Source organism: Colossoma macropomum, unplaced genomic scaffold (genome assembly GCF_904425465.1).
Source record: "Colossoma macropomum unplaced genomic scaffold, Colossoma_macropomum, whole genome shotgun sequence".
Classification (NCBI taxonomy): Eukaryota; Metazoa; Chordata; class Actinopteri; order Characiformes; family Serrasalmidae; genus Colossoma; species Colossoma macropomum.
The window spans coordinates 28223243-28238211 of NW_023494791.1; the positions used below are offsets into that span (position 1 = coordinate 28223243).

The 14969-nt window shown below is 35.3% G+C and overlaps 1 protein-coding gene across 1 annotated transcript in view; it reads right to left on the reverse strand.

The window, feature by feature from the left end:
* Positions 1-6938: 6938 nt before the first annotated feature.
* Positions 6939-14969, reverse strand: part of wu:fc34e06 (serine-rich adhesin for platelets) — a 30297-nt gene continuing 22266 nt past the window's right edge. Inside the window, exons 31-48 of the mRNA XM_036575281.1 lie at positions 14469-14530; positions 14262-14362; positions 14088-14160; positions 13839-13993; positions 13602-13723; positions 13015-13076; positions 12808-12908; positions 12634-12706; positions 12385-12539; positions 12150-12271; positions 12004-12065; positions 11798-11898; positions 11615-11690; positions 10395-10573; positions 10097-10218; positions 7833-7894; positions 7447-7693; positions 6939-7204 (exon numbers count right to left, since the gene is read on the reverse strand). Of these exons, the coding sequence (XP_036431174.1) occupies positions 7109-7204; positions 7447-7693; positions 7833-7894; positions 10097-10218; positions 10395-10573; positions 11615-11690; positions 11798-11898; positions 12004-12065; positions 12150-12271; positions 12385-12539; positions 12634-12706; positions 12808-12908; positions 13015-13076; positions 13602-13723; positions 13839-13993; positions 14088-14160; positions 14262-14362; positions 14469-14530 (1971 nt within the window). The 3' untranslated portion in view covers positions 6939-7108. The remainder of the gene's footprint in view (positions 7205-7446; positions 7694-7832; positions 7895-10096; positions 10219-10394; positions 10574-11614; positions 11691-11797; positions 11899-12003; positions 12066-12149; positions 12272-12384; positions 12540-12633; positions 12707-12807; positions 12909-13014; positions 13077-13601; positions 13724-13838; positions 13994-14087; positions 14161-14261; positions 14363-14468; positions 14531-14969) is intronic.

Sequence of the window (14969 nt, forward strand, 5' to 3'; positions counted from 1 at the left end):
TTGCATCATAGGTCATTTTTCCAGTTCTTAGGCCTCTTTTCTAGCTGATATTTTTGTTATGTTGCCCATCTCAACACATCCTTGCATGTCTTTTTTATCTATCTATCTATCTATCTATCTATCTATCTATCCATGAATGAAGACAAAGACTTGTAAATTATTTCTTTGTGTTCAACTAAATGCAATATAACATATTTATTATAGGCAGACATATGAGTTTTACTTACATATGGTGAGGAAAATGTTTTTTCTGCTGCCATCATATTTATGGAGAGGAAACCTATAGGTCAAAACCCACTTTTAGTTTTATGGCTTTTGTCAAACTTTTTCAATAAACAGAAAATATGTAGATTTGCAGTGTCATTGGTAATATTTGTTGAGGCATTTTTTTTCTTAGACTGAATTGCTAAATGACAATATTTCAGTATTTGGTTTTGAAATTTGAAGTGTGTGAACGTCCTTCTGGGCTTAATGAAAGATACAAGCGAATACTCAACTGGTATTTTTTTAGGTCTGTCTTCAGATTCTTTTCACTCCCTTATTTCAAATACAGTTTCCACTGTCAAATCCTGAGATAGTTACAAGCTTAAAATATTTAATTCTTTACTTGTTGTGTGTCAATTTAAGCAGTGGTTTAACTGCAAGCAAGTGATTACAAATAAACAGTAAATGAAGGTAAAATGTCAACAAAACAGGGAAAGGCTAAACAACTGACCCTGAAAACTAAAATAATAATTAAATATATAATGATATAGCCAAAAAATATAAAATACTCAAATACCTTGTTTTATTCTTCAAAATCATAACCATCCAATCTGAGGTGCTGATAAGATTACTGTATCTCTCTGGGATTCTGCTGTATGTGCAGGGTCACTGTGGGAAGGTTATTTATCAAAGAGACAGACTGACGTAGAAGGAATGTAACTGTACTGGCCTCTCCCTCTCATATGCGCAAATCTGTCCTTTTATTCACATGAATAGTAACGGGTGTACTAAAGTACTATAGTAACTGCTGATTATTACTGAGTGAAATTTAACCATGCTATAATGACTGACTGAATACCAAATGTCAGCAGTGAACACCAATCAGTAACACTCTGTTCACCATGCAGCAATTCCATCTCAACAATTAGGGAACACCATAATCTAAGATTAAATCTGCTTTACAAATCATTGTTTAGTCACAGTGATTTAGGTTTTCTCTTTGATTCAGTTTTACTAGTTTATGATAATATTGCTTAATCATTTGTCCATATCTGAAAAATATTGGCCAATGTGATCCAGATGGTCCAGATGAGCTTAAAACTATATGGCTAAAAAGTTTTTATTGCTTAATTTTTCTTAGAAACATAAGACATTTTTAAATTTTTATTGAAAAAAAAGTAAATAAAGCATTATTATTATTATTATTATTATTATTATTATTATTATGTGGTTAACATAATTTATTTCCATTTTGCCTGTAAATATTTCAGTTAAATTACAGTTGTGCACATATCAGCAGTGGTAAATAAGAATAATAAATATGAATATTGCTATATACACACTATTAGCAACCTAATACTCCTTGCATTGGAATGACATCATGTTGATGAAAGTCTAGTACTTTACTTCAATACTATTATATAACACAAGCTGTATGCCAGTTCTATCTCAGGTCTGTGCACAGCGGTTTCAACTCCTTAACAACCTCATAATTCAGAAGATGCAGTAATATTTGTAATAATGTAATATGGCAAAACATATAAGGTTTGGAACATTTTTGTTTACCAGTGATGGTTAGAAATGAATGAAAATCAATACCTAACACTAATTGTCTCTAGCTGTATAATGCTGAGTGGATAGTGGATAGGATTAATGAAAAGGAACAAGAGATATATTTGCAGCGACACAAATGTGTGATGTATAAGGTGTGTATAAGGAGCTTATAAATAGGTCCAATTACAGTGTGTTGACGTGATGGGAGTAGAAGCTTTTGTTCCACCCAAACATGTTCGGCAAGACTGAAACTTGTTTTGCTATCAGCTTTTTTACATTACAGAAATTAGAAAAGCCCAGGCATCAGTAAAATATGTGGTAATAAACAAATAAACAAATAAACCAACTTAAAAAATGTGTGATAATCTTACTAAAGTGTATGCATTATTTAACAATAATCACATAATCAAACAATCATTTTGGTATTGAAATTAGTCTTTTCATGGAGGCTAATCTGTAATAATATATGAAATAATGTGTGTTTTATCTTTAAAAGACTTGTTGTTGTTGTTGTGATATCAGCATTCAGAACATGTGGGGGCTCTAAGTGACTTGGTCCACCCCAAACATATTACAGGCAGGAATGAAAAAGAATTAATTTTGTTTACTAAGTAAATGCTATGTTACACAGAGATAAACTAGGAACTTAAAAAGTAAAATCATCTTAAATGTAGTCCATTTTTAGTTATTATTTGTTATCATGAGATTGTTGTAATTTTATTAAGATTACTAAACCTATTTCTTGATGTTTATATCTTGTTTAATCTAGTGATACCTAGTGAAATTGTCATATATTATACTGTTTAAGGAGTGAAACAGTCCCATTAGCACTCATCATCAAACCTTTCAGGTGTGTAAACCTTTGGGCCAAACATGTTTCATTGTGTGCTTTTAACCACAATAGTCTGGAAAAGAAAATTGTCAAATCATGATTTAGTCAAAATCCTGCTCTTCATACCAAGAACACACTGTGATGAACATGAAGCCAAGTGCTGTAGATAAACCATGGATAGTTATCATTTTCATTGTAAATGTAACTGTGAGATCATTTACATTTTGATAAAAGGCAAAGTGTCTTGAAATGTGTGATGAGCACCTTTATCAGCCAGCCAAATTTATTATCTCTCTTATTTCACACTCACAAGCATAAACATGACTGCTATCTCATATAAAACTTTGTGGCTACACTGGTTTTGTGGAGGGCGTGTCTACAACAACATGAACCGCTCCCTAACTCGCACAGACATACAAATATCTGATAAATATCTCTCCCTCACTGGCTACAAATATTGTTACATGAAAGTCATTGTCAAATATAACAGTAAATAAAAGTATACATGGTCTGGGTCTAAGTCAGATCTTTTTAAAGATAAGAATGGCATTAATATCTTTCAGAAATATTATTAATAAGAAAATTACTGCTGTTCTTCATTTGTAGGAAATCAGCTTACATGACTTGGAATTTAAAAAATACATGAAGTGGTTGTAAAAACGAAAAGAAAATAATCCTGAAGAAGAATTGTGGTGTAATTGTCTGTAACCCGTTACTTTATTCCACTATGTCTTCTCACAAGCCTGTGCTAAATAACTTGGAATTCTGTCTATTGTTCCAGAGATTTAGCTAAGGGTGTGTTTTCTGTCTCTGAGTCACGCAAATATACACGCATGAATGTCGGAGACAAATAGGATGAAGTATCATATTTCACAGTCTCTGTGGTTTGGGTGTGTCCAAGACAGGTGGAATCTCTCTCTCACTCTCACTCTCTCTCTTTCTCTCTCTCTCTCTCTCTCTCTCACACACACACACACACACACGCACACACACACACACCTGTTTTTAAATTGTGCAATAATTTGTTGTCACAATACACTACTATGCAATTCCTAAAGATTTCTGGCCCCAAAAATGAATGCAGATCCTGCAATTAATGCAATTACAATAGCAACATTTAATACAATTAAGCTCAGACATAGCAAAACATTTGTAAAGTTGATTCTAAGAAGGTGGAATGTAAACTCTGCAAATGGTGTTTTATATACAGTACAACTTTAAATACGATATAAAAAAACATTTTTATTTTACCTTTATTTAACCAGGGCAATCACATTGAGATTAAAAATCTTTTTTACAAGTGAGCCGTCCCAAAAAGTAGCGTAGAACAGCCAAAAAGACAACAAAGAAACAACACCACCACAGCCAATAAAATCAAATTAAAAACAAGACCAAACAGAATGATACAATTCTTTAACAGTTATCTCAAAATCAGTCAAGGAGATAAAGTTTCTGCAGATCATTCCTCGCAGATGATTCATTGTAATTACAAGCTGTCTTGCCGTATTCAGACCATATTATCGGAACACACACACACACACACACACACACACACACACACACACACATCATCTAAACCGCTTACCCTTCTGGGTCGTGGTGGGGTGCTGAAACCTATCCCAGCTGTCATTGGGCGGAAGGCCGGATACACCCTGGACAGGTCGCCAGTCCATCGCAGGGCATACTATCGGAACGTCCAACTGAATAGAACTATTAAAACTTACATTGTCCTGAAACTTTATTTGTTGATAAGAATACAAACAAATATGAAGGAAGCTGACCAATAATCGCTTTATAGACAAAAATTATCCAATGAATTTGTCTTCGCATTGAAAGCAGAGGCTAACCAAACATTTTATAAAGTTCACAGTGATGAGTTGAATATCTAGCGCCTGTTATAAATGCAAAATTGTCTGTATGCCTATCACCATAATCCAAAACAGGTAAAAATGTAGCTACAACTAGTTTTTTTCATGCCTGTTGTGTAAAGCAAAAACCGTTCCTAAAATAAAATCCCACCTTCTTTATCAATTGTTTATTTATATATCAACATGTGTCAGTCTTTTATTTTGCACAAAAGTAGATTATCTCATTGATTCCTTTTCACTTGACTGCTTTGTCCCTGTGTTTGTTTAATTCCATATCTGTTGACAAATGCTATAGAATGGTGGGCTTATTAGGGGAATTGAAACATTTTCTGTAATTATACAAAAACAAAAGAAAATAACCCTGAAGAGCGATAGTGGTGTAATTGTCTGTAATAATAATAATAATAATAATAATGACAGTAATAATAATAATGATAAAAATAATAATCATAATAGTAATAAAAATTCTGATAACACTTTAAGAAACAAAATAATAAAGACTTGCATTGATAATTTCAATAACTAACTGGAATTAACAGCTATAGACGATGAGTACTGTTGTGGAACTAATATTAGCTGATTACTTGGCTAAAGGTGTGTTTTTTTGCTTCAGAGTTCGTCATCTATTGCTTGACAAACCAGGCGCTAGCCATTATTCTCAAATAATTTCCATTGTTACCGTCTGTCTCTTTTTGTAAACACAACCAATATAACATATACGTGGCTAAAATTGCCTAATAAAAATCTGAGTGGAGTCTAACATAACTAATGGACACTTGCTACCCAGCTTTCATATGAATAGTTATGTTAGTAGCTATCAGTTATCTGTGGTGAAGCAGGTAACATATCCAAACTTTTCCCCTCAGTTATGGAAAAGAGAAGTTTAGATTAATCCGTTTAGAGAAGAGGACCGCAGAGTTACAAAATGTTCTTCTGCATGTTTTGTGCAGTTACATATTTCCAACAGAGAGGTCGCCACTTCCCCAAATTTGCCAAACTTACAAAGTGCAGCTTTAATGATTAATGAGTATAATGTTTGATCTTCATTACAAATACATATTCATGCAATGAAAAAAAAATGTTTTAGCAGTAAGCTAAAGGATTCTCCAGGACTCGAAACAAAAACAAATGTATTATTAGACAGGTTTGTGTATGGGCTGAATGGCAGTATAAAAAGTAGTGCCCTTCAGAATGATTGGTCCCTTGGTACAGATAAGCAATAAAGGCTAGGAAAAAAATAATCCGCTTAATTTTACACAAAGTAGAAAGCAGTTTTATATTTTTATAGGCATATCCCGATTTATGAAGGTAAACATTTTGTTCCATTTCATTTGTGTACTTTCTCATCTCCATGTTGATAGAAGGCTGAAGGTGTTAAGAAAGGTAAAACATTTATATTTATGGCATTTGGCAGACACTCTTATCCAGAACGACTTACACTGTATTCATTTAGAAGGTAGTGTTAGAAGTCTTGCCCAAGGACTCTTATTGGCATAGCATAGGGTGCTTGTCCTGGTGGGGGAATGAACCTCAGTTTACAGCATAGAAGGCAGAGGCGTTACACACTACACTATACCAATCACCAAAATGTGTATGACTTCAATATATATATGATTCATTTTTTCTGTATTTCATTTTAAGGTCAAGCTGATAACATTTTTTCATGGTGTCACGCTTCCAGGTTCTCCTCCCTTGCCTAATACTCTCCAGGACTCCAATTCCCATGATTCCAATCCTGATGTCACTCCTTCCACCAGTCACCCACAGCTTCCTCGTTCTCAGTCACCTGAGTATTAATGCAATTCACCTGTGTTTGTTTGTCCCAGGCTGTAAATAGTTTCTGGTTTGTTCTCCTCATTGTGAGGTATTGCCCTTCACCGGACTACTGAGCGGTTTTCTACTGGTTTCCTGACTTGTGTATTGGACCCTTTGCCTGTTTTTTGGATATTGCGTTTTTGTGTTTGCCCTTTTGCTCTGGTCGCTTGTGCATTTTGTATCTTCTGGTTTTTTGACTTTTTGCAAGCCTTTTGGATTCTGATTTTGGTTTTGCCCTGAAACTGTCTGACCATCTTACTAATCTCTCATTAAACCACTTCCTTTTTAAGATCCGCGAGCGTCTTTCTGTGCTTGTGCAGCATTACACATGGATTCTTTTTCTCATCTTTTTCAGGGTGCTGGTAAGCACTGTATTTCCACATTCATGTTCCGTTTCAGTTCATAGATAATCCCACATAATAACACCTTTCTTTTCCAGACACAAATATTACTTAACTAATCTTGAAGAAACATTTACCATCACCTTTCAGGTTTACCCTCTTACCTAAAGGCCATGGTTACATTCCTACACACTCTGCCCTAAATAAGCATGGTTGAACATGACTAAGAACATGAAGTAACAAACATAAATGCCACTTAAAATTATTTTGAAATATTTATATTTATTGCTTAATTTAAAGAATAAATAAAAGCATAGAGTAAACATTAGGGCAGCCTATCATTGCATTGTCATTTTAGCTTCGAAAAATATATATTTTACATTCTTTCAGTTTTGAGATTAGAGAAACATATCGCTTAAAATGGAAAATGTCAATAAATGAATGAAAAATCTTCTGTTATGGTTATAAGTCAGATCTTTTTTCTCATTCTGTTTTTAAAAGAGTCCATTCCTTGTTGTGTACTGGACATTGTAGGACCTTCTTCTACTGTAGCGCCTCCTTATGGCAGCACAGCAACCACACAGCATACACTGAGAGAAACATAGAGAGAGAACAGATCAGATAATCTGATTAGTTAATGATATATTACTTAATTTTTTAATAAAAATAACATGCTCTGATTAATCAGTGAGGGTAAACTTAATGTGCAAGGTGTGCAAACTTGAAGGTGCAAAGTATACATGTATATATCTATATTTTGTATGTTATTAATAGTGTACTCACAGTACATTTCTTAGTCAAGTAGGTTTTAAAAAGGTTTGGCTTTACTTACACCGAGTGTAATCCAGGTCGGTATGAGAATGATGGCTATACTGCAGGGAATAATGATGGCCAGGGCCCAACCTGGAAATCCTCCAGTGCTGTTTCCAGGGATAGTGGTGTTTGGGACAGTGGGCTGAGCAGTCGTGGAAGCTAAGCCACTAACTTTGAGTATTTCAGCAAGAAATCCACTTGGTGCCTGGATATCCCCCTCCACAAAAACATATTCTGAAACTGCCTGAATCACGGTATCATTACCCCTACAAAGAACAAACAAATTGAAGTGAATATTTATATATTTAATAAACCTAATAAATTTTAATTGATGCACAAAAGCAAAGAAAGAGTCTGGCTGAAGAAGAATGCAGTTCAGAGTTTAGGCTTGACGTCACCGCTTACGTGTAGTTTGCCCGTGGAAAGTTAAATGGGGTAGAACTTTTTCCATTCAAGATTTTGTTGAGCTGAAAATGTATGTAAAAATTAAATACATAATTACAACACATTGAAACAAATTATGAACTGGAAGAAAGTTAATTCCTAAGTTTTTAATAGGCCCTTTTCACATTTCCACATTTTTTTTCTGCTGGAAGTAGTCATTGCAGGGTAACGCTGCTCCAAATAACATTTACAACAGCAACAATGAAGAAGCTTTCTCAAGTTTTAGAGCTTGAAACAAAAACAGCCTTATCTCAGTTTCAATGGTTTGTCAGCTGACAATGAGCAGAGGAAAACGAGTTTGTGCAATTAATAAAGGAAAAAACTTTGTTATGCGGAGTAAAAGAACCTCTGTCTGCATTTCACTGCTGCTGTTTCACTGATGAGTAATGTTACACTGAATGCAATTCATGCTTTAAAGTTGGTGCTACAGCTGTTTTTCAGAGGAGCAGTTTATTTTCCCCCTCAAAAATGACCAGCAACTGAGAGAGCGAGTGCTCGGCGGAGAGTAGATGTTCGTTCACTGCTGCCGGTGGTTCCACCTTAATTGGTGCCTGAACTGACAGAATGTAACTGCTGGACAATTTAAGGTGGAACGGAAAAATTCGAACAAGAAGCTTCTTCAGCCTTGTGACATTTTTCGTGTTTGACAGTTTGCTGCAGATTAAACATCTCAGAAAACCAGCTGAGTGCTTATAAATGCAAATAGGAAGGTGTCTACAATGGCGCTATGGACCCTGATGACCTGCTACACCCCCCTGACGGGATGTGCGCGTGTTTAGCTTTTTGCCACTAAAACAGTTAGTTTCCGACCACGCAAGCGGGTTGGTTGAGAAGCGTTCTAACCGTGCTGTTATTTTGGCGTAATATCAGGTTTTTTTTTTTTTTTTTTTGACAAACACTGTATCACTCCGCTGAGACGCCGTCGCTAAGCATCGACTTTGACGGCTGTGGGAGACAAACTCAAGCCATTTGAACGTTTTACTTCTTACTTTGCTCACAAACAGAAAATGGACATTTTTAAGATTACATTTGACCTACAGCCGATTTGGTCAGACTCTGAGGATGAGACTACACTAAATTCCAAAACTGTCATTACCACTAAGCAAGCTTTTCAGTCGGCAGCTGTGACAGAAGAACACCTAAACAACCTCGAATTAGCCAGAAATGAACCCAATACCATTTGCCAAACATGTAGTCTCATCTTCAGAGTCTGACCCAATCGGTCTGAGCCATAAAACTGCCGCAATATCAAGTGTAGCTCAGTTGTGTCAATTTTTGCTAGATCGATATTGATGTTGTTTTGTTCCAGCCAGTCTGTAAAGCATCTTACAGCACATTTTGTTTGGCGAATGGTATTCGGTTCATTTCTGGCCACTTTCAGGTTGTTTAGGTGTTCTTCTGTCACAGCTGCCGACTGAAAAGCTTGCTCAGTGGTAATGACAGTTTCAGAATTTAGTGTAAGGAGCTGGGGAATGAACTGCCAGCTGTGCAGCGAGATAGCGGAGCTCGTTACTCTGACGTAGCAACAATCTGCTTGTTAAGGAACTATAATTTGGCGGAAGGAATTGTTAACATTAAAACATATCAAATGCCACGTTCACGGCCCAATTTATTTATTTTTTTTCTTTATTTATTTAACTGTTGTATTAAAGCAATAAAACACTCGAGGTCGTGTGTTATGGCGAATAACATCACGGCTGTGATGATCTACGCCGAACGAATCACAGCCGTGATGTTATTTCGCTATAACACACTCCCTCTCGTGTTCTATTGCTTAATTAACTAGTTTATTGTTAGCAAGCTGTTTCAACATCTCCAGTTAAGATGGCTTATGTAGCACTTTGGTTATAGTTATTGTCACTTATCCATCTATTTATCACTCTATAGATGACGTTATTTTACCGTGATATTGTACCTTGATTTTTTCACGAATCACGAATATGCTTTATTTAGTTTGGACTCCCGATTGGACTCTCTGTTGTTGTGTCTTTGGTGTTCTCTAACAATTCTGGAAACATCCTCGAATTTCAGTCTTGGCAACTATGACAAAGATAAAGTGACGCACCTTTCTGTGGTGAGCTGAAGTGATGAACACCTATATTTCTGAGGATCATAACTGTCCGAAAGGCAATAGCGGAACTTGTTTTACCCAACGTTTACCCTCTTCCATTTCTTGTGAAAAGGGTCTATTTGAGAAAGCTAGGCTGTGACTGTCTCACACTCACCAACATGTTGACGGTGTTTTGAATGGAATCGTATGTTTCATTTCGGAGTTGAAGGTTTGAGGAAATGTTCACATAGCTGATTTTGAATCCAAAGGTAATAGTATATGAGTTGTTACCCGTTTCTAAAAGGGAAATGATGGGGTTAAAAATGCTGAACATACACTGGTTGTAGTACTGTTGGCTAACAAGTATATATAACAGGACTTCAACAAAAATACACAAAGCATATAAAACATTTTGGAACATCTACATTTTAAATTAACCACAAAAGGGAGACTAATCAGGAAAAGAAACTCACTCTGATAAGTGACATTCTGGATGCTCACTGGGTTATTCAGTTTTTGCATTCTGACATCTCGCTTCATTCTAACACTTGCATCCAGCAGAGTGCTGGCAGCATTAAGAACTTCTGCCTCACTGGGTAGAGAGGTCAGGTTCTTAAACACCAGGCGGATGTAAATCAGTACAGTGCCCATTCTGAAACAAGAAAGAATGTAAGAGTTTTTAATTACATGCAGAATGAGATGTGATGTACAGTGAGACAGTGTTCTAGTAAAGTTGTGTCAAGCCCATGATAATTATCTTAGAATTACATGACAACTATAATAGCATTTTAATGAAATAAGAATTTATGTGCAATACATAAAAACAAACAGCACTTCATTCATTTAAGTAGTTTTAGCTGCTTTGCTTACTGTAATTGCTACCTCTGGGGTATGTGATCACTAAACATTACACAGCTTTTCATTGCTATGATGGTACACAATTATAAATTTCCATTCCTCTGAAAGTCAAGATTCTGTTGACAAGGTAGGAAATTGTGTCAGAAATGTCTTCATGGATGTTACAAAATTGTCTGCAGCATAATCAGGACAAAACAGAGATACTGATACTGATACTTAATTACTGGTACTGACTCTCAAAGAAAGCCGATTTGTGAGATTAAGCCCTTAATTTTGCATTGTGTGTAAAATCTGATGTACAAAACCTGGGTCTAATGTTAGATTATGGTTACATTCTACCACGTAAGTAATATCGCTGGCTAGACTGTTCTATCTCACAGAAAACAAGCAGAACAAGGTCTATTTATTTGTTACAAGCAGAATTTATAACTGTCATGTTCTTTTTACAAGGCTTCCAAAAATACATTTTGTATTTTGTACAACTTGTACAAAGTCGTTACCTTTCACAGTTAGGCTGTCAACTTTGGTGCACATGTTTAAAAACATTTGAAAGTTTTAGCTTCTAATTAATAAACTACCATAATTCATTTTTTTATTGTATCTAATTTTATTTTGAAGACCATGTTATTTTTATTTAATCTTTAATTATATTGTTTGTTCTATTTCATTCATTCATATTTTGCTCTTGTACACTTTAATTTATTAACTGAGGTATTTCTAAAACACTTTGAAGATGATGTGTTTAAAAAGTGCTCTATAAATAAACCACAATATTATTATTATTATTATTATTATTATTATTTAAAAAACAGAATTAAACAAATATTGAACTTACAGTGTTGAAGATGTCATTGTCTGTAAGGTTGGAGTTCGAGTTGTGCTTATGTTGGGAGTTTTCGTTGTTGTCAGAACTATAAAATCATTGTTTGGAATTGTTAACAAACATGTACCACAATGACACATGAGGCAGAGTAAATAAATAATAATGAAAAAACGATAATGATAGAAAGTAATATACCATATGCATTCGACAGGAGCCTCAGGAAGCTAGTTGGTTTGTTAATATCATCCTCCTGAAAACTGTAAACCATGTCTCCAAGAATCTGATTTGATGTGCTCCTGAAAAATCAAGACATTGGGATTTAGATATTTACATTTCAGTGTCATTTGGAAAAAAAAAAACATTCTTTTGAATAAGCTTAAATGAGTAATTTAGATACATACGTGAAATTTGCAATTTGAGGATTAAAAGGATCATTGCCTGGATCAGTCAGGATTGTGTTAAGCTGAAGGGAAAAAAATTATATGCAGGAAACTACTGAAAGGCTTAATAGATATGAAAAAATATGGTAAAGCTTGAACAAACGTACTGCTATGTTGACTGAGTTTTGCACTTGGATGTAAGTGTTGTTCCTGAGGTCCATGCTCTCTGGCATGCTGATATTACTAAGGCTGAATATGAAGATGACCACAAAGGAGGTGTCTGTTTTTTCTGTGGAATATCAGAGGTGTATGAATTTGGTGGATAAAACTAAAAATTTAAAAGGAATAGGAAAATGTTATGCACAACTGTAAAAGGATAATTCAGTGAGAAAGAAAACATACTCTCATATGTGATGTTCAACACTTTGGTAGAATCACTGAGGTTTGTGAGTCGAGAGCTGAGCAGAGTTCTGGCGGCATGGAGGACCAAACTCTCACTGGGAACCGGAGAGGAAGAGTTGAACACCAGCTTGCTGTTCACCACTGCTGAACCAGACCTGAAGGAACAAAACATTATGTTGGTCATTTGTGAAGGAAGATCTTGCACACTTTAATATCTGTTCATTAAACAAATTAAGAAAAAAAACTTACATTTTGGAGGAAATTGTGGGAGAGGTCAACAGCAGATTGGTTGTAGTTGCTGGAGAAACTGTTGTAGACACAGCTAAGACATAAGAAGAGGTGGTGGTAGGTTAAGTTCATGGCATTTGGGATGAATGAAGATATCAAGACCAGACATTAAAACGATACTGTTCTTTAACTTACCACTTTGCATTTTTAGTTCACTGAGGAAACTGACTGGTTGTTTTGTATCTCCCTCTTGGAAGCTGTACTCCATGCTGCCTTCAACCTGGTTTGCTGAAGTTCTATCAATGGAATTAAAAAAAGAAAGTTGATATTTAAATTATTCATTACATTATAAGAATTACACACAAAGGAATTTGGAATGGCAATGAATGTCTGTCAGCTTACGTGAAAACTGAGCTCTTGGGTTCAAATGGCTCTGCATTACGGTCATTCAGGAGTGTGTTTAGCTGAAGAGAGAAACAAAGATTTTCTTTCATAAATAGAAATAATATCACGGCTCATTGTGTCCATATGTTGTCAAAAATTTTCAAATGCTAGACAAACTAGTCTTCAATAGGCTAATCAAAACTGAAAGAGAGCTTAACAAATTGTAAAAGGATACACAAGTCAATAGCTATACAGACACCAACTTGTAATATAAAATATAATTTCATGATTAGTTCCAAAATGTCCCAGCTGAATACATGCTATGTTGCGTTTTGTAAAGAAGTCAAAGAAGTTAAAGAGATAGAATAATACAAGTAATTTGAGCTGAAGGAATATAATATGACTTTTAAGCACTAATTCAATGGTCCAGTCACCTGTCAACCCTGCTGTTAGAAACCTAAATCGACATGAAAGGATTGAGAGTAAGCTGATGATTTGAATCTAGACAGAAAGTGTTGAGATAACAATAAATAGTAGAGTGCAGGGGTCTCTTTGCAGGGGCTCTATGATTCACTGCTATAGGACAAGGGGAAATGTAGACTCACTGCTTTATTGATGGAATTCTGCACTTGGACGTAGGTGTTGTTTCTGAGGTCAGCGCTCTCTGGCATGCTGATATTACTAAGGCTGAATGTGAACAGGAGCGCATAGGAGGTGTCTGTTTTTTCTGTGGAATAAATCAAATGTTTTTATGTTTGCTCATGAAACACCACATTTAAATATATTAGAACAGTGATGTAGACATCTTTAAAACTAAAATTCAATTAGAAAGGAAATCATACTCTCATATGTGATGTTCAACACTTTGGTAGAATCACTGAGGTTTGTGAGTCGAGAGCTGAGCAGAGTTCTGGCGGCATGGAGGACCAAACTCTCACTGGGAACCGGAGAGGAAGAGTTGAACACCAGCTTGCTGTTCACCACTGCTGAACCAGACCTGAAGGAACAAAACATTATGTTGGTCATTTGTGAAGGAAGATCTTGCACACTTTAATATCTGTTCATTAAACAAATTAAGAAAAAAAACTTACATTTTGGAGGAAATTGTGGGAGAGGTCAACAGCAGATTGGTTGTAGTTGCTGGAGAAACTGTTGTAGACACAGCTAAGACATAAGAAGAGGTGGTGGTAGGTTAAGTTCATGGCACTTGGGATGAATGAAGATATCAAGACCAGACATTGAAACGATACTGTTCTTTAACTTACCACTTTGCATTTTTAGTTCACTGAGGAAACTGACTGGTTGTTTTGTATCTCCCTCTTGGAAGCTGTACTCCATGCTGCCTTCAACCTGGTTTGCTGAAGTTCTATCAATGGAATTAAAAAAAGAAAGTTGATATTTAAATTATTCATTACATTATAAGAATTACACACAAAGGAATTTGGAATGGCAATGAATGTCTGTCAGCTTACGTGAAAACTGAGCTCTTGGGTTCAAATGGCTCTGCATTACGGTCATTCAGGAGTGTGTTTAGCTGAAGAGAGAAACAAAGATTTTCTTTCATAAATAGAAATAATATCACGGCTCATTGTGTCCATATGTTGTCAAAAATTTTCAAATGCTAGACAAACTAGTCTTCAATAGGCTAATCAAAACTGAAAGAGAGCTTAACAAATTGTAAAAGGATACACAAGTCAATAGCTATACAGACACCAACTTGTAATATAAAATATAATTTCATGATTAGTTCCAAAATGTCCCAGCTGAATACATGCTATGTTGCGTTTTGTAAAGAAGTCAAAGAAGTTAAAGAGATAGAATAATACAAGTAATTTGAGCTGAAGGAATATAATATGACTTTTAAGCACTAATTCAATGGTCCAGTCACCTGTCAACCCTGCTGTTAGAAACCTAAATCGACATGAAAGGATTGAGAGTAAGCTGATGATTTGAATCTAGACAGAAAGTGTTGA